The sequence below is a fragment of the Tachypleus tridentatus genome, chromosome 8 (assembly GCF_004210375.1).
Source record: "Tachypleus tridentatus isolate NWPU-2018 chromosome 8, ASM421037v1, whole genome shotgun sequence".
Classification (NCBI taxonomy): domain Eukaryota; kingdom Metazoa; phylum Arthropoda; class Merostomata; order Xiphosura; family Limulidae; genus Tachypleus; species Tachypleus tridentatus.
The window spans coordinates 45,225,858-45,245,342 of NC_134832.1; the positions used below are offsets into that span (position 1 = coordinate 45,225,858).

The window sequence follows — 19,485 nt, forward strand, 5'->3', positions numbered from 1 at the left end:
AGTTTTGGCTACTTCTTGTGCATTTATTTTTTATTACTCATTCTTACTGATTGTACTTGAATGTGTTGAATTATTTGAAATTTACACATAAAGTGTCTGAAAAGTCTGCAACCATGAACATTTCAACAAATTTTACAATATGTTTTCCACATGTTGTCCATGTAATTCAAAAAACGTTTGGATATGGTGTTTCCCTTCTCTTTGAATACTCTGAATCATATTTGTATCATCTACATTACCAGTCACCTTAACTTTAGCTGGCATCTCTCAACAGCACTATGATGATATTTTTCTCTTTCTCTGAAGGGCATGCATTAACTTTAACAGCAACCTTCTTCTTGGACCAACCTTCTCTGCCACACAGCAGGATTAACTCAACTTAAAATACTTTGAGAGCACCATAATCAAGAAAACAAAGAAATTAAAACAAACTGTAAATCACCGATGGCCCCAGACTTTCATACAGGGTGTATAATAAATATTTAATTTTTTTGGTTTCAGTATATTTCTTTTTATAATCTTGAAGAAATTTCCATACTGTCTAGGTTTTACTTAATATTTGTTATTTTGAGAAATATTCATTTCTTATTTGAGAAGATTATCAAAGCATACATTTATAAGTGGAAAATATTTTTAATTGAGTATAGTTTTGTATATATTTATGTCATAAAATATTAACAATTTTTTCAGTTTAAAATGTTAAGATGTCAAAAATGTTTCTTCACATCTTTATTTTATGTTTGTTTGATAGTGGCTTCACATAATATATGGTATCCAATAAAAGATTTTGCTAGTAGAAATCAGTTGTTTTTGGTTTTTAATAATTAAATATTTTTGACATTAAACTGTAAACCAAAAATGAACCTTTTACTGATAAAGTAATAGCATTCTTGTAAAATGAAAAACATATCATTAATTTTGTTTTGTAGCAGTATGTCATTGCACTGTTTATTTTGTAACATTAAAAAGACAATTGTTTAAAGATATTGTCTATGTTTATCGCATCAGGCTAATTTAGGCTTTGAAATTAATCTACCTATTTTATAAAATATATATATATATATATATACATTTCATCAGTATTTCCTTCCAGATCGTCTTGTTGACTGTTCATCCTTGCGAAAAGGCATTGAGTCTGTATACAGTACATATCTACCTAAAGGTAGCCACCCATTTCTTTACCTTAGGTATGTTATTGTACATGTTCACTCTTTTCTTCCTCAGGTGTGTGACACCATTTAAACTCTATTGTGATATTATTTGTTTTCATCATGAACTGATTAGCTTTGAAACAGGTGCCAGGATTTCTTTTTCTTGTCTCTCTCTCTAATCTGTTGAACAATTTTCACATGGAGCTGATTTTACTTCAACGTTATTAATTATGTTTATTGATCTATCCTTTTTAAAACCAATTGATTTTCATGGTCCAGTGAAGTTAGTGCTGTTTTGTTTATTCCCATCTAATAATTTCACTTTTCATCTTTTGATGTAGATATTAATTACCAATACTTCCCTGGCTATAATTAGTTTTTTTTCTATCTCACTGATAACAGTCAACAGGTCTACTGTTTTCTTTTCTCATTGACTTCAGTCATTTAACAGTTTTCCTGAATCACCTATTTTAGCCTATGTATATTCTTTCTGAGATCATTGACTGTAATCATGTAACCTGTTTCTCTTCCTATGTACTTTAATTATCTCAACTGTTTTCTTTTTAAATCACTGACTGCAATCAGTGATATTGCATTTATTTGTTTATTATAGAGTTTATCAAAAGCCTTTCTTAATTTTGTTATTTATGGAGCTAAAATGATGTTAACTTTTCTGAAGTACCTGTCTGTTATTGGAGAGGTTTATTTGAATAATGATGAAAAATTATGGATATTTAAGTTAAATTTGAATAACTGAGGATCAAAACTGAAGTATAACCCAGTGCAAATCTTCTTGTTAAACCATCCAATATTGATAACTGATGTATTCCCATTAAATGGAACATTTTAACTTTTAATGAAAGAAGCTTTCATATTAAAGAATCTCTTGTAAAATACAGAAGTCTTCATTTAACTTTCTTCTGAAGATCTGAACTTTTCACACAAACAAAATCAGTAAGAACTACAGTTCTTGTAATCTAGGAACATTTGTTGATGGATAGATTTGCTTTATTTCAATGGTACTTTAATTATTTATGTTGACTTTACTTGCATCTATTGATTGTGCAGTTGTTTTCTTTCACCCATTGACTTGTGCTAATGTGTCTTTTCTGTTTACTGTATAAATGAGAAATGATAATTTATACTTTGTTTAGTCTCATTGATGTTTACTGTGTAACTCAAATTTTTTCTCTTCTATAATCATCGGTTGGTTTCATTATTATCCAAATTGTTTAAATGCTGTTTCCTTTACTTTTCAGTGGACTTGATTTCAAGTACTTTTTATATTACCTATCTTATTCATGAACTTGAGTAAACGTGATTAAATGTATGGACTTTAATGTAACAAGGAAATTAATTATACTTTTCTGTATTGACTTTCAGTCTAGAAATAGACAGTCATAATGTTGATGTAAATGTACATCCAACGAAACATGAAGTTCGTTTTTTACATGAGGACACTATTGTGGAGAAAATCCAACAAGCTGTTGATGCTCGTTTACTGGGCTCAAACACATCTAGAAGTTTCCTGACTCAAGTAAGCGCATTCTTAAGGAAAACATTAATTGTAAAAAATTTAAAACTCTTTGAATCACACTGATAAAGTAAAAAATGTCTGTTATTTAGGATTAATAAGAAACATCACAGCCAACAGTCCTTACATTTAGCACACTAGAGGAGTGTAAAAATTCAGTGTGTGGAAGAAATATGTCAGAAACCAATTACTTTTGTGATTTCCATAGTTTTGTGAAATTTACATTACAACAAACATTTGTAGGTACAACATTATAAAATGTGAAAATACAAAATGAATGTTGCACATCCTTGTTAAATGACATGGAATATATGAACAACATTATGGTCACATATACCTTCACTGAGGTTACTACTTCTTTGTATTTTAAAAATAATTAACATAAGTTAACTTAAATGTTTGTGTCATGAGCATTGAAAGCTTTGACTTAGAACATTATCTGTATTTATTTATATGCTTTATAATTATGATTTTAAAAATGTTGATTGACCTTAAAGGCTAAGGACAAATCAATAATTGGTGTTAGAGACTAACAGAAACAAAAAACATCACTTTGGTTGGTTAATGAAATTTATTAAGCTTTTGCTTTTCATAAAATTTATAACTCCTGTATGTATGACATTGAAAACTTGAAGTATATGGATTCCATTCTGTCTGTTATTAAAAGGTTTCAAATGTGTGTATTTCAAACCTAGTAACTAAGCAAAGAGAGAGAGAGATGTTTGTCACATACACATGTGTAAAAATCAAGATTGACCAAGCATCTTGAACTTGTATGGCAGTAGTGATTCATTGTTTTTCAGAATTAATCCAGAAAATAAAACTAACATTATAATTAGGATAGGATGCAGGTATTCCATGTCTGAAATCTGGTCTGCATTGACAGGCCTTTCGGTGTGGCATCTTTCCTTGTATTCCCACAAGTCAAGCAGTTGGATTCAGAGATGAAAAAGTCATCAAATGTTTAGATATATGATTATATTAGTCTTTGTTTTTATGTATATGAAAATTATGTAAAACTCTGTCCTATATGAAGTACAGAAATCATAATTAAACTAAGAAAAAATTCAACTTATTTGAGGAGCTGAATGCATATTTAACAACAAGATTAATTTTAACATGTCTACTTATCAGCATGGTTAGGCTCTAACTGACATAAAATTAACAAGTAAAGCTACAAATTATTTTTCATTTGACAGTGATTAACTAATTTTTGGACTTCTATTCAAAAGTGTCAACTTTTCTGTTAATTTTTTGTTACTATTAGAATTTCTTGTTAATCTTAGTCAAAAGAAACATTGAACATACCAAAATGAGTAGAATATTTAGTTTTCTAGTCATTAAGTTTATGTAATGTTTGCAGCAATTTTGTTTTCAGTCTAGTTTTGTTAAACCATATCTCTTACATGGTAGAATCATAAGGATTTTTACATAACCAAGGATATAGAAGAATTTTTTATAATGTTTAAAATAATATGTTCAGAATTTTAAAACTTTTAAATATTCGGTATTTTATCATAACTCAAAAATTACAATATATTTTCATAGATGTATTAAATTTATGTGCTTCTTTGTGTCTAATTTAAGACACTGAAATCAATAAAGCATACTTGATGAATGATGTGTGTTTAGATAGCCCATACTACATGCATGTTGATTATACAATGGGATAATAAGATCAATATAAAACGTAATTAATGAGTAATATACATATAGATAACCATATCACGTGCATTGATTATGTAACAGGATAATAATACCAATAGGAAAACTCAATGATCAATATATATATATATTTACATAACCATTGTAAAATAAGTGTTTAAACAATGTAATGGTTTAACCTTTTGTGCATCAAAACTGTAATCAAAAGGCCTTTTCTTATTTATTTCTAGTACACACACATGTTTATTTCTGTATATTTTGCAGACCCTACTTCCAAGTGCTCGTATTTCTTCTGATCAGACTGGTGTTGTGCCAAGTACCAGCCATACAAGTAATAAGGTCTATGATCACCAAATGGTTCGTACAGACTGTAGAGACCAGAAACTAGATGCATTTATACACAAAAGTTCAGAGAAGGTTGCAAATGAAGAAATTACAGTTGCATCTGACCAAACTAAGTTAATAAATGTTGATTTGTTCTAGAAATACCAATCAAACTAAACAACTTGATAATAATTCTATAGTCAAATACATATTTTTTTCCATTATGTGCAAAATCTTTCCCTGTGTCAGGATCTCATTAGGTATTAATCTCTAGACTTACACTGGCTTTTAAACAGAAAGTAGAATTTTTGATCAACATGGTTATACTTGTTTTCTAACATCAATAAAAAAAATGTAGGCAATACTATATGACAGTTGAACTTGGATATTAAAATAAAACTATGCATGTGCTTCACTGAAAAAAGATTTTACAGCTGTGGTATTCATGAGCTAGTTTATAATGGCTTTTTATTCTCTCTTTCTTTTTCTCTCTCTCTCACTCCTCTCCTCTTTTTTTTTTTTTATCCATATAAGCACTATATAGTGAAATACTATAATATCTAGTGTTTCAGACCTGTGTTTCACAAGAATATCTTCACAAAATGTAGTAAGATTTTATTTAACAATACAGATCTATTGTACATAAAATATTGGGCATGTTACTAGAGTGTTTGTGTTAAAGCTTTGCCCTTGGAATGACAAAGTTAGTCTGACTTAGATTCTGAGTAATAAGAATACAAGTGATGCACATGTGAAGATTATAAACATTTTTGTTCATTGTAAATTTTACATATTGTATTTGTTCAACCTCCTCTGCAACTTCTTAAATACGTATCTACAGTTTTTTTCATATCTTTGTATTTTGTATTTCGTATTTTCTCTACTTGAACATGAATTCTTTCAAAAATCATTAATGTAAGATAATACGAATTTGATAACTGACATCAAGGGTGTATTGTATTGAATGACACTGTGCACAAGGTCAGAGTATGTATGCTTTTGATTTTGACTTGTACACATAAAGTTAATTACTGTTGCTCTCTTTCCTTCATTCTTAACATTGGTTTACCCCCATGAAAAACAACAACATTAAAATGTCTTACAAAGATACTGATATTTGTAAGTTACAAAAACAAAACTGTTGCATGGTGAGTTGTATGTCCATGTTAAATTTACGGAATCTATGTATTATTTGAGTAAAACAGAAATTTCTTGTTCAGCGACATAGATGACACACCAATTCAAAGATCAATACAGCTGACAAGTGTTTTAAACCTAAGACAGGAAATCCAGAATAAGGGTCATAGTGGTAAGTGTAAGCTTGTGTTATGTATACCATACAAGTAAACCAACTAATTCTTTCTTTACTTCAACTTTCTTATGTTTTTTAACTAATCCTGTACTGCTAGATTGAACTTGAATGTCAAACACCTACACATTTTTATCACACAGAAATCTCTATGGTATCAATTTAATTTTGTGTAAGAACATTGCTTTTGTTGGAAAGTTTGTATGGAACACGTTGATCAACCTGGAACAGAATGTAGAATCTAAGTTTGTATGATTTGGATTAAATGGAAGTCATTAGTTACTAATCTCAAAACAAAAGTGTTTATGCATTATAACCTAAAGAGCTTATATAGGCTTGCTTTAAATTTTTTTATTGGTGTGTGGATATTAATTAAACTCCATTGATGCAAGAAACATCAAGATTTGTTGAGATCACATAAAATGTTCAGAGTGCTTCAATGTTTGCTTCTAGAACATAAGAAAGAGTGATTGTGCATTCCAGCTAATTGTATAAATAGTTAATATTGAAAAGTTGGTGTAAATACATTGGTATTTGGAACTTAATCATTAACTTATTATTCAGTCACTAAACATGCCTTAGAATATACTTAATTTTTACAGTATTGTCAAAAAAAAAACATAATTTGCATACTCATTTTGAATTATGTGATCTTAAAATGTTATTTGATATTTTGTTACTGCTGTTATTTGTTGTAAGAATGATTCTGACAGAAAACCTCCCAAAATAAGACTAACAGCCTTTAAGAAATCAATGATTTGAACTGGTTTTAGGTTTTAGAATTATTATTGTTATTATTCTGAACTTGTTGATTGTCATGCAGTTTGGAACTTTTTCTGTTGTAGGGTTAAAAGAACTGTTCCAAGAGCATACATTTGTTGGTTGTGTAAATCGAGAATTCAGCCTGATACAACATCAGACAAAGCTCTATCTTGCCAATAATCACAGATTAAGGTTAGTTGCAGCATAGTGTGGATTTTTAATTATTGGAGTAGTAAATACATTTGAGAATAACCTTGACTAATATTCACTGTAGCTAATGTTGACTAATTAGTGGTACTTAATAACATATTATTCAATAGGCTTATTAACTGATTAGTACACACACCCTCTTCCAAGTATAAAACAGTGGGGAGGTGATAACTTCATAATTTTATAAACTATAGTATTATTTTTATTCATGTCATTGTTTTTTGAATAATTTTCAAATTACCTTTGGTTTCTTATGGTTGGTCTCTTCTGATGGTTGCCAGTTGCAAAAGGTTTTGTCTAAAACAAATATTTTGCTACAATTTTTTTTATGAAATATAAACTGGGTATTTCTTAATTGGTGAATCAATAGATAATGTTAGTTAATACCACCATGCAGTTGCCATTTGGCTTATTTTTAAAATATATAGTAAACACACTCTGATAATTATAATTCATGATTCAAATAAATTACTAATTAAATAGTGAAAAACAACTTTATTATCATTGATATTGGTACTTATTTTTCATTCAAACATATTATAATTGCAATTAGAAATAATTAAGTAGCTAATTACTGAAATTCTTTACATATGTTATTTGAATACATAAATATTATTTAATAAAGATTTCAGTTATTTGAATATTTATCAGTTGACTACCATACCCACTAAAGTGTAAACTTAATTCTTCTGGATTAAATCTGACAATTTTGTTTTGTTGAGTGCATAAAACACCTCAGGTTTAAAAGTGGTAAGTAAAGCCACAGTATATCTATTTAAAAGTGAAAACACTAATTTTAAACAAAGAACCAAACATTAAAACACCTTTATTGAACCTTAAACAGTCTTCCGTTATGTGATATATTTGTTTCGTACTGTGTATATATTTGTGTGTCTGTTTGTATCTTATGATGACAAAACCTTTCATAAACATTGTAAATTTGTGAGTGTGTTACAACTTGTAATAAAGTTTTCTTTGTTACCCAAACAAATAATTTGGCAAATTAGTACATAGCCAAAATAAAAACCTTCTATATTTTGATATTTGTTAAGCAGTATTAATTCAAAGCCAAAAACATAAAAATTAGAATATCTTTGATATATTTTGCAGAATAAAACTTTTGATAGTTATAACTATGTTACAAAGTTCGAAAACCATTAGAGAATGAATTATGGTAAAAGTAGAAAGTTTATTTAGATAATATAGTATTTTGTTAACAAGTAACAACAATATGTAACTAGCTGCAGTAATGTTTTGTTTTTATAATGATGGTATTATACCACTTAACTATTTAAAAGTTAGCTGTTTAACACTAACTAAATTTTAATTATTTTTTATATGAAAGAAGGTATTTCCACTATATTATGTAGTCTTTTGTATTAAGTTTGATAATACGGTCTAAAAGTAACCTACATTAGTCAAAGTAAAATAGCTTTAATATATTGTTTAAATAATTAGCTTGGTCAACTTTATAATTCATGAATTCATGAATTTCAATCTTTATATCTTATTTAACTTACTGGCAATATTTGAAGAGTTGAAATAACTTGTATGAAGATAAATTATCAAAATCCCTTATTTTGATTAGATGATTATTTTTGCAGCAGTTGATTCAATTATAATTTTGATTAATTGAGTGCTGGATAATCTGAAACACTAATTTCAGTTAGTTGATTATTTTTATAATTGATTTAATTGTAATATTGATTGAGTTTTAAAATAATCTGAAATACTAACTTCAATTAGTTAAGTATTTTCATGATATTAATCAATTAATATATGAGATGCTAAACAATGTAATCACTGCTTCTAGATAATTAATTAAATTATCCATCTGTAGTTTTAGTACATAAACATGTTTAAAATATTTACGTGAAGAATTAAGCTTCTAATGTTTGTTGGTTGTATAACTATTTCCTGCTAGTATTTAAATATATGATGAGAAGCTTGTAAAATCATATCTACTTTTATTCTTCTCCGGAACTTTTTGTTTTTCTTTCTGTTGGTATCGCACTTTGTGTAGAATGACTTGTTCAAAACTTTTGTTTGATTGTTAGTTTACTTAAACAGGTTTTTTTCCTGCTAGTATTTAACCATCTACTGAAAAACCTTGTTTAAAAATCTAGTTCTACTCATGAAACTTTTCTGTTATGTTGTCACCGAAGAGGAATTTGTATAGTCTTCTACAGGTTATAATGTCATTGGTTAGGTTACATTTCAAGTATTGTGTTTATTCATGGTCACAGTACTTTGTAAAGGACATTGAATTGTTGGAAGTGGCTCAGGGAAGAGTTACTAAAGATGGAAAGGTTATCATATCAGGATAGGTTAAGACAGAGTTTGCCAAACCTTTTTGAGTTGTCAACCAATGGCTGAACTTCCAAAGTTGTCATCAACCCCCAAATTAGTATTTTTAAGATGCATAAAGTAAAACAAGCAATTAAATTAAAATTTGTTTTTAAAATATGCATTTTTCATTACTGTGTGAATTTATACACTGTGGAAGATTTGAGAAAAAGATCAAAGGTCATTCACTTGCTGTTGCCTCTAGGCATAAGATTTGTTTGTTGCATAAATCAGTCTTAACCCAATGGTCTTTTTTTTTTAATATTTAATGCTTAGAATAATAAGACTAGGGGATACAAATATAAATTTTTTATGAAAGAAGTGATCTTAAATAGATGGTGGTTGGCATCTTGAATGGGTTGCTTTTGGACCTGTTGAATGCAGTTAGTTTTAGAGAGTTCGAGGGAAAGCTTTCATTCTCAAACTGTACTTTATTTTCCTGTTAAATCACTAAACAAAGTAAAGCTTGTGTAATCTTGTGTACATTTGTTAATTCTCCTATTATTGCTGCATTCTCTCTTGCTGGTATATAATTACTTGAAGGAGAACTTCCATAATATTAAATAAAATTGCTATTTTATTTTTGTATGTTGTGTCTTTTTAGTGTAAATTTTTTAACATGTGAAAATTTACTTTATAAGTTACATTTTTTGCTTTCATGTATTGCCAAAACATAAATATGTGTGATCTTGGATATTTGTATTACATCTTTGAAGCATTTATATCGTTGTTTTTTTTTGTATATTCAAAATGCAAAAATCTGGTCCTTGTTTACTGAGAAGATGTTTTAGTGATGTGTTATAAAATCCATTTGATACATTTTAAAAGTACGTAATAACAACATAATTCTGAGACAGTAACTCATTTTCTTATGAAGTAATGCTATCTTCGCCAGGCTCTATGTGATGTACATGCCACTAGCCTTGAGCTAATTCTCACTTAAGTTCCTATATTTAATGTGAACTATGCCAGTGCATGATGACAACATCATGTGACAAAAGGAGAGCAACACACCTTCCATGGGTGGTAACACCCTCATGCATTTGCTCTCATGGTAATGTCATTCCTTTTGTCAGCATTGACTGGAGTGGGTATTTTAAAAAATGTATTACTTAGTTATGTGAAACTTTTGATAGTTTCTAGTAATTGAACGTAATTCAAGTTTAATGGGTTTTCTCTGTTAACCGAAGACATTGAAATTGAATTTGAATGCCATTTTTTTCATACTCACCCATAATAATTTCTAACATGAAACCTTTGTCTGTTATTAGCAGGGTGGGGGTGGACACGACAGCCATTGTTTGATGTCTTGTAGATTCATTCATGCACAGAAAGCCTTCTCTTTCCACTTGTTATCCTTGTGTTCCTTCTGTGTATTTAGACAACTATTTTACCAGTTGTTCTCTCACAAGAGATTGCTCTAGGCATGTCATTATTTGCAGAAGAAAGTTCTCATGATCCTATTCTCTTCCTTGACATGTTTTTAAGGTACATTCATTTCTTTGCCTTCTTATTCTACTCATACCTCACTACATGTCACATGTACCCAAGAATTATTATGATAAGAAACCCACTTGAAGGAAAAATGTATTTTAAATATGGCTGGTATGAGTATTAAAACTTTAATTAGTTCTAATGCTCATACCAGACATCTTTAGAGTATTCAAGAATGTTTTGTTTTTCTTGATTCACCTGTTATTCTAGTTGATATAGACTCATTTTTTGAATAATTCAATTCTTGTCTTATATTGCTTTGTCCTTATTTACTTTACTTTCAATTCACTTCTGTTTTCCTTTCTGATGTCCAAATTTCACATTTTTTTATTTTCACTATCATCCTACATTACCTCTCTCTCTCTCTCTGTTTCATCATGCTCCCAAGATTTTGTAGGGATTCGTTCTCTTCTTTTAACTATGTGGACTTTTATCACTTCTTCTGATCTACCATGTCTTGCTTGATTCCTCTGCCATTCGGATGTGGCCTTCACAAGGCTCCTTTTCTTTTCCCACAGATCTTCAGCAATGTTTCTGTCTTACCAGAGATCTAGCCCAAGCTGACACAATATCTATCACTATTGTATACTATTTTCTCTCATCTATCTCTGCTCACCTTGCTGTTTCTGTTTCCATGCCTTCTGAATCTATGTTCCCTCTTACTTTCAGCTTCTTGGCCTTCTTTTACTTTCTGATATCACAGTCAACACTTGCTTTTTTGTTATCTATCCTAACAGGATAGATCTGTTTATATGATTTCTAATATCAGAAAAGCAATCCCATGTCTTTTTTCATGCCTGCCCTCCACTTCTTACTTCTGGACATGTTCTTCAACATCCTTCTTTGTCAGCTTTGGCTTTCGCCTTTTTACCTACAGATGTTAGAAAATCTTGTCAACGAGGTTTGTGCATTCTTTACAATATGCCAATGAGGTTCTTTTCCTTAGAAAACTGTGTTTTCTGTTGCACTGCTTGTTCCTGTGAAACCTTTTCAGATTCTGTTCTCCACTAAACTTGTATTAATGGCTTGACCATGCTAATACCATAGTGGCCATCTCCTTGCCACCCATTTGATCAAATTTTCATCTCTTCACAGATACTTTTCCGTTAAGGTTGGGTACTTCTCTGACTGACTACATTACGCAGTGCATGTGAACTGCCAAGGGTCATTCACTCAGTGTCAACATATCAAACTTTCTGTGGTTTGTCAGAAATGTTATCACCTCCTGCTCTCAACAATTCCAAAGTTTTTCCATATATAAACCATCAAAGTTGTATCCGTTATTGGAAACTTTGCTTCCAAGGTCTGGACCTACTGTTGGGATTAATTTCTATTGGTTAGGTCTCTTAAATTACATGTTCCACAGGCTCTTAACATGATAATGGATCTCTACTCTTGGCCAGACAGAATTCTACCCTCAATGTAGTCTCTTCACCTTCAAGTTTTTCATTTAGTTTGCTTTCAGTTCTCTGCACCCCTTTTTAATCTCTTCATTATTTCTCTTTGCACTACAGTTCCACTCTTCAAGTCACTGGTTCCTTATCCTTCAGCTCTGGTGATTACTGCTATAAGCTGGGCCTGATTTTGCCCTTTTACGCATGTCTTTCCCTAGTGTCCTCATTTTGACACATGACACTCCTTACCTGGTCTTGTTGGTGGTACCACTTGTGCCTGCTTATCCCTACTCATCCCTAGTTCTCTCTCTTTTGTCAATTAATGTTCCAGTTCTCTCTTTCACTACTTCCCTTACTCTAACCTCAAATACTTGTTGTTTTTCTCACCCAGGTATGTTCCCCATATCTTTGAACATGGGATTTGTCTGCCAAGAGGATAAGACTCTTCATTTGTGTAGCCTTCTTTTAACATCTTTGTAATCCTTCAATCTTGTGTATCAGTAGCAGTAGTGGGTTTTTATTGTTGGTCTGTCAGCTACTCCCTTCTTCTGGGTTGTTCTACTGTAGCAGCTTTGTCAATCACTTTATGCATTCTTTCTATACCATTAAGTGTTTTCTTCTATTATCCTCTTCATGTAAATGTAGAATTCTAGTATCTGTGTTTATAGAAATGAGTTATTCTTGCAGAAGCTAACTTTTCTTAATTTGAAAATGTATTTCCAATAAATACCTTCACATACATTCCCACCCATCTCACTTTCAGTACACATTTGTTTTTATATTGATTCGTCAAAGAATGATGTTATAACAAGTACAAGTTGATAGAGGTAGTTAGTGTGTATAAAGATTGTATTACTGTCTTATTAATTGAGGACTTTTGTTGCATTATGACATCAATGTGCACCAGCACAGTTTATATTAAACACATGAATTTGGGTGAGAGTTAACTCAAGGCCAGTGAAATGCATATCTCATAGACAGACAGGCAAGAAAGATAGCAGTTCTGTGTGATGTAAAGATTACTATCTATCAGAAATACATTTTTCAGGTTAATCAAATGTTAACTTCAAAGTATGGTTGGTCTTGTTTTAGTGAGGAATTGTTCTACCAAATCATGATTGAAAACTTTGGAAATTTTGGGATTCTGAAGCTTTCAGTAAGTAGATTCTATGATTTTTCAAGTAATAACATATGTTGGATTCTTTAAGGTATTACACATTAGTCATACTTATATTTTACCTTTTCAAGTTGATATTGAATTTAGGATTTTAAATATAAAGATCTCTTCCTCAATTTGAATTTTAATCCAATTTTTTAAGCAGTTTCTTTCTGGTACTAGTAAATTGTTCTTTTAATGACATGTGATTTAGAGCAGTCTTTCTTAGCCAGATTTGCCAGAAACTCCTGCATCCAGACTTTGGTAATCTTGCCCTTCCCCTCCTCCCAGCTCTACATTGACAAAAAATTCTTGTTTTATCATTACACAGTTCATCATAGTAATGCTTCATAGAAACCTAACTAGAGGTCATGACCCACTGTTTGAGAAATACTGTTCTTAAACTTGAAAATATACCTCATCTAGTTGAAAGTATTTCACAATCTAGAAAGTATCCTCTGTCAACTACAGCTTGGTTGATGGGAGATAAAATTTGCTTAAAATGCTAGTCATTTAGTTTTTATTTTTGCATTTGTTACCAATATGTAGTGTTAAGTTATGTACTAATATACTTAATGCTGTTACTTATGTATTGATTCTTATCTCTACTATTAATTTTCTTTGAATTTTTTATTTGTATGTTATGTGTGTGTAACAAGTATTGTTTCTGATTGTTAAATTTAGATTGTATATTACATGCATAATAGTTGTAGTTGGATTGTACATTATGTACATAATAAGTGTTTTTAAGTGGTATGGTTGGATTGTATATTATATATGTAGTAAGTGTTATCTTTAAGTGTTGCAGTTACCTTGTATAATACACATGTAGTAAGTGTTGTTTCAAACAGCCGCTGTTGCTAACATTCAGATTTTTTTCTATTTGTTCTGTTCTAAAGTAATTGTTCTTTATAAGATACAGTTTTTTCAGCTGTTACTAGTGAACAAAATTACTAAACTCACCAGTCTCCCTAGTCTTAGAAAATCTGTTGTCTTAAGTTAATTTTTGAGCTAATTAGAAAGATATTGTTTCATTTTTAAAAATTCTACTTCAGTTGCAAGAGTATCATATAACTCAGTAATAAAGCCAGAGTTGCACACTGTGATCTTAGTGACTTGGTTTAAATCCATAACCCTTTGGTGTTATTTGTAGTTCTTTTACTATGGTCCCCTAGTGGTACAATGGTATGTCTGCAGACTCACACTGCTAAAAACCAGGCTTCGATACCCATGGTGGGCAGAGTACAGATAGCCCATTGTGTAGCTCTATGCTTAATTCCATATAATCCAATCTAATCTTTCATTTGGAATTTTACCAAAATAAAATAGCATAAAGATAACTCATTCAAATATTCAGAGTTGTCCAAATAACCAGTAAGGGAAGTGAAGACTGATATGAAATAATTTCTATTTTTTTTATATTTAAATATGCTTAAGTAACTGGTAAGACAATAGAGTGTTACCTGACACCATTTTTTATGTTCATATTTGTAAAAGTAACTAGTAGGGCAGATAAAATATCTCATGATATTAGGCCTTAGTGAAATAAATTGTGAGAAATGTATCATAAAAGTGTTAATACCCATACTAACCCATTCTGAGATACATATTTTTTTTCAAATGGGTTTCTCATCATCAAGAATAAATTGTGAGAAAGTTCTGTTCTGTTTGTTTTTCACCTATATCCTTTTATTGCTTCTGTATTTACATATAAAAAATATTTTCTGTATCTTACAGTCGCCGGCTCCACTTTACGATTTAGCCATGTTGGCATTAGATAGTGAAGAAAGTGGGTGGTTAGAATCAGATGGGCCAAAAACTGGTTTAGCTCAATACATTGTGGACTTCTTGAAATCAAAAGCTGAAATGTTAGAAGATTACTTCTCACTGGATATAGATCAGGTGCTTGAAAAATCAGACTATATAACTTAACATAAAAGTAATAAGTTTTGTGTTTTATATTCTTACATGTAAAGTGAGTAAATTATAATTGTGGAAATATAATTTTATCTGTCTGTAATATAAGTATTATCTTTCTTTCTTAGTAATTTTGTTTTCTAACTCATAATTTCGTGCACAAAGACCAGTGGTACAATGATACAATGTTTTAGCTTGTATAGCATAGAATTTAATTAGAGTACATGTTTAACTAATAATTTATTTTATTGGTTAGGCACCTTCATGTGCTCTTAACGTTTTTAACCACCAGAATAATTTCCTGTTTGTAAAGTAATGTTTTTAACTATTTGTATCCTTTTTTTTCCCATATAGTCTAATACATTTAGCCAGCAATATTTTTAGCTGTTAATTTTGCATTTTTCATTTGAGGCTGTATTTGTTACTGTTAAGACTTCTTCATGGGTAAGAGTTTTCAATTTATTGTACCCATACTCATTGACTGATACAAAAAATAACTTATAATGTCTTCATTCACAAGTGAAATTTTTGAGACATGTTGAGTGTTTAGTCATTGTAAAGATTTACTGTGTGTGTTTGTGTTTTTCTTATAGCAAAGCCACATCGGGCTATCTGCTCAGCCCACCGAGAGGAATCAAACCCCTGATTTTAGCGTTGTAATCCGGAGACATACCGCTGTACTAGCGGGGGGCAAAGATTTACTGTACCACCCAGTTACAAGGCTATAATGATGACATTGTCCAACTGACAAGAGATAGTGTCACCAGTATGACCTTGTACTTCTCAGACTGTAAATCCATAGAAATATAACATTTTTTTAAATTGTTATTTACTGTTAATTACAGTATACACTTGTTTTGTTGCTCTTGTATCAACACCAAGCCATTGCTTAATTAGTCAGATAAGGTATTGTTATAACAGCTCTTGCCTGTATTTAATCAATTAAAAATTTCTACATAAAAGGAAAAATGTTTTTCTATCTGAGTTTACTGCTGAATGTTAGGTAATTTGTAATAATGCACAACTGAAGAAGAAAAATGAATAGCTCAGTTAAATAGTTATTAAGATTACTTTCTGTCCGTTTTGTGAAGTCTTTACAAGTCCAAGTTTGTGTGTAATGATAGTTATGGTACTTTGAAAATATTAATTTCAAAAATTCTAATGTATATCTGCTTTCTGTTTGTTTATTTTTGCATTGTGGGAAAAGCTACGGGAAGGCTATCTGCACTAGCAATTCATAATTTAGTGGTAATAGACTAGAAGAGAGGCAGTTAATCAGCTCTATCCACTGCTAAATCTTAGGTCACTCTGTACCAGTAATTAGTGTGATTGACCATCACTTTCTAATGTCCCTATGGGTAAAATGGCAAACACATTCAGTGATGAGGATTCAAAGCCATGACTCACAAATTATGAGTTAAGTACCCTAACCATCAGGCCACGCCAGACTAACTTGTTTTTTGTTGTTTTTTTAAATTAATCAAAATAAAAATATAACTAGGAGCACTCAGTAGAGTACTTACATCTGCTATGCAGTGTTGCTCATGTCCATAATGGTCTGTTCCAAGGCATGTAAGGAGCTATTTTTTATAACATTTTGTTTTGTTTTATCACCAATAATGATTCAGAAATTTGCACTATACAAACCAAAAAATTAAATTTTTCATGTGAGTAACATTTGGTGTGTAATTACTACACATGTATTGTCAAATACTTTTAGTTAATAAAAGAAAAGAAAATCAGACACTACTTGTTTGCCACTTGATGAAACTTCATACACAGCCCTAAGCAGCAATGGACTTGATGAGAAACAAAACTGAAGCCCTAATTGCTAATTTTGTTAAGAAGATCTTGAATAACTAATAGTAGTAGTAATTATGAAGAAAACAAATATTTCAGGTATATATTTATGATTATCTTAATTTATTGGTCTGTTATATATGTGAAATAGTTCCAAAATATATGTACTAATTTCTCTTTGATTACAGGAGGGGAATATTTTAAGCCTTCCATTGCTACTAGACAACTATATCCCACCTTTAGAAAGGCTACCAATGTACATCCTAAGACTAACTACTGAAGTTGACTGGGAAACAGAAGACGAATGTTTTGAAACGTTTTGCAGAGAAATGGCCAGGTTTTATGCTTTTCCAAGGGATGGAGTTGAGACTTGTACGAATTCCAATACGGTAACATTGAAAGTTCATTTACATACATTCCTTTTTTTTTCATTATTATTAAAAAATAACAACACTTTCATGATCTCTTGAAAGCTGTAAAAACCCTTTTTCTGGTAGCACAATCTTTACAACTTTTTTTTTTTTTTTCAGTAGCCTGCAACTTTCTTATTTTGACATGATAAAACTTTATTTTTGTAGAGTAGAATAAATCTGCACCAAATAAATTTCTAATTCTTTCAGCAGGATGACCTGTGTATTGCATACATGTCTTTCATACATATTTGTAGTTTGGTAAATGTATATGTTATTATTTTATCATCAAGAACTGATTTTTACATATACATATTGTTTGAAGTATTTTTAAGGTGTACTTTGAGTCTATATCTACTGAATTAATTTCTTGATCTCCCAGTCTGTTTAAATAATGGAAATAAAAGGTGTTTTAAGCATAGTGGTATGGAAAATAACCTAAAAGGAGCAATCTCAAAAACTCTAAGTACAAAAGGCTTGAGCAACAATTCATAGTAAGCTATGGGTGTTTACCACAATATCTGAGTAAGTAATGACAAAACTTGTGTTTATAATGATAATGATAAAATTTAGAAATAAGTAGGCTTTTAAGTGTTATTTCATGTGTTATGAAATATGACAATATTAACACATTGTAATATCAAACATTTATGGAGTAACTCTGAAGAAGATGCAAAGGTGAGAGGTTGGTTAAAATAAAAATTAACTTATAATTATCTGGTGTGTAAAGGCGCTTGTATTTACTAACTTTGATATCAAAATGTGTAATTTCTTCCAGTGTGCACTACAAAGTCTGAAAGAAATGTGACAAAACCCTGTGAAAATATAACCTGTGTTTTTATGTATTTTAATCTTTATTTTAACTGTGTGGAAGTATAACCTGTGTTGTTATATGTTTCAACCTTTATTTTAACAGTGTGGAAGTATAACCTGTATTGTTATGTGTTTCAACTTTTATTTTAACACTGTGGAAGTATAACCTGTGTTGTTATGTGTTTCAACTTTTATTTTAACACTATGGATGTATGATCTGTGTTTTATGTATTTCAACCTCTATTTTATTACTTTTTAGCCTTTATTTTGAAAACCTTAAAAAATTTTCCATGGGGAACTGCACTTTTTGTAATAAAGAATTGCTCCTGTCAGTGATCCTGTTAAAAAAGTCGTACTAAAATGGCTTATTCATCCAATGATCGAATCTCGTTTTTTCAGACTAGTAATGATTGGTTTTTGTTATGGACTCAGTTTATAGGTTATTACATTAAACCAATAAATAGTATTCCCTGCTTGTTCAATGTGATATAATTAGAAAACAAATGTAAGGAAGAATCAAATCAAAATAAAATATTAATTTATCAGCAAAAAGCTTTCTGTGTACAGATCACAAGTTTTGTAACAAAATGGTAAAGTGAGGGAAACATGTTTATATAAATAACTCTTTCAAAGCAAATAGGTTCAGTATATCCATGTTGTCAGGGTGCTTGACTCACACTGTGAGGGTCACAAGTTTGAATGCCCTTCTCACCAGACATGCTCACCCTTTCAGCTGTGGAAGCATTACAACATGATGGCCATTTAGACTATTTGTTGGTAAAAGAGTATCCCAAAAATTAGGTGTAGATGGTAATGACAACTAGCTGTCTTACACTGCTAAATTATGGACGACTAGTGCAAATAGCACTCATGTAGCTTTGTGCAAAATTAAAAAAACAAACCAAAACAAGTGAAATCACTTCTTCAAGAAAGTAATGATGCAAAAGAACAGTCACAAGATCAGTCCAAATTTCAACTATGAGTATATACACCAAGCCAAATTACTCACACTTTGGCATTATTACTTGTAATTAATATAACACATTTGTACAATGTTACTTTTGTTTAATATTGATTGTGACTTCCAGAAACATTACTTTTGTTGTGTTCACATTAATAATTTAGGTGCCTACCAATGATGAGCATTAGTTTAAGAAAGTAAACCTTGGAGAACATCTGAATTAGAATATGGCCAGTTAG

The 19,485-nt window shown here is 30.4% G+C and overlaps 1 protein-coding gene across 5 annotated transcripts in view; it reads left to right on the forward strand.

Moving 5' to 3' along the window:
* Nucleotides 1–19,485, forward strand: part of Mlh1 (DNA mismatch repair ATPase Mlh1) — a 55,330-nt gene that overhangs the window by 35,338 nt on the left and 507 nt on the right. For 2 of the 5 annotated variants that reach the window (XM_076448733.1, XM_076448732.1), the window contains exons 9-16: nucleotides 1,094–1,187; nucleotides 2,535–2,688; nucleotides 4,615–4,808; nucleotides 5,895–5,983; nucleotides 6,829–6,937; nucleotides 13,282–13,345; nucleotides 15,083–15,247; nucleotides 17,251–17,451. In XM_076448733.1, the coding sequence (XP_076304848.1) occupies nucleotides 1,094–1,187; nucleotides 2,535–2,688; nucleotides 4,615–4,808; nucleotides 5,895–5,983; nucleotides 6,829–6,937; nucleotides 13,282–13,345; nucleotides 15,083–15,247; nucleotides 17,251–17,451 (1,070 nt within the window). Of the gene's footprint in view, nucleotides 1–1,093; nucleotides 1,188–2,534; nucleotides 2,689–4,614; nucleotides 4,809–5,894; nucleotides 5,984–6,828; nucleotides 6,938–13,281; nucleotides 13,346–15,082; nucleotides 15,248–15,855; nucleotides 17,162–17,250; nucleotides 17,452–19,485 lie in introns of those variants that run through there. The other 3 variants (XM_076448734.1, XM_076448736.1, XM_076448735.1) reach the window with 3 other exon arrangements.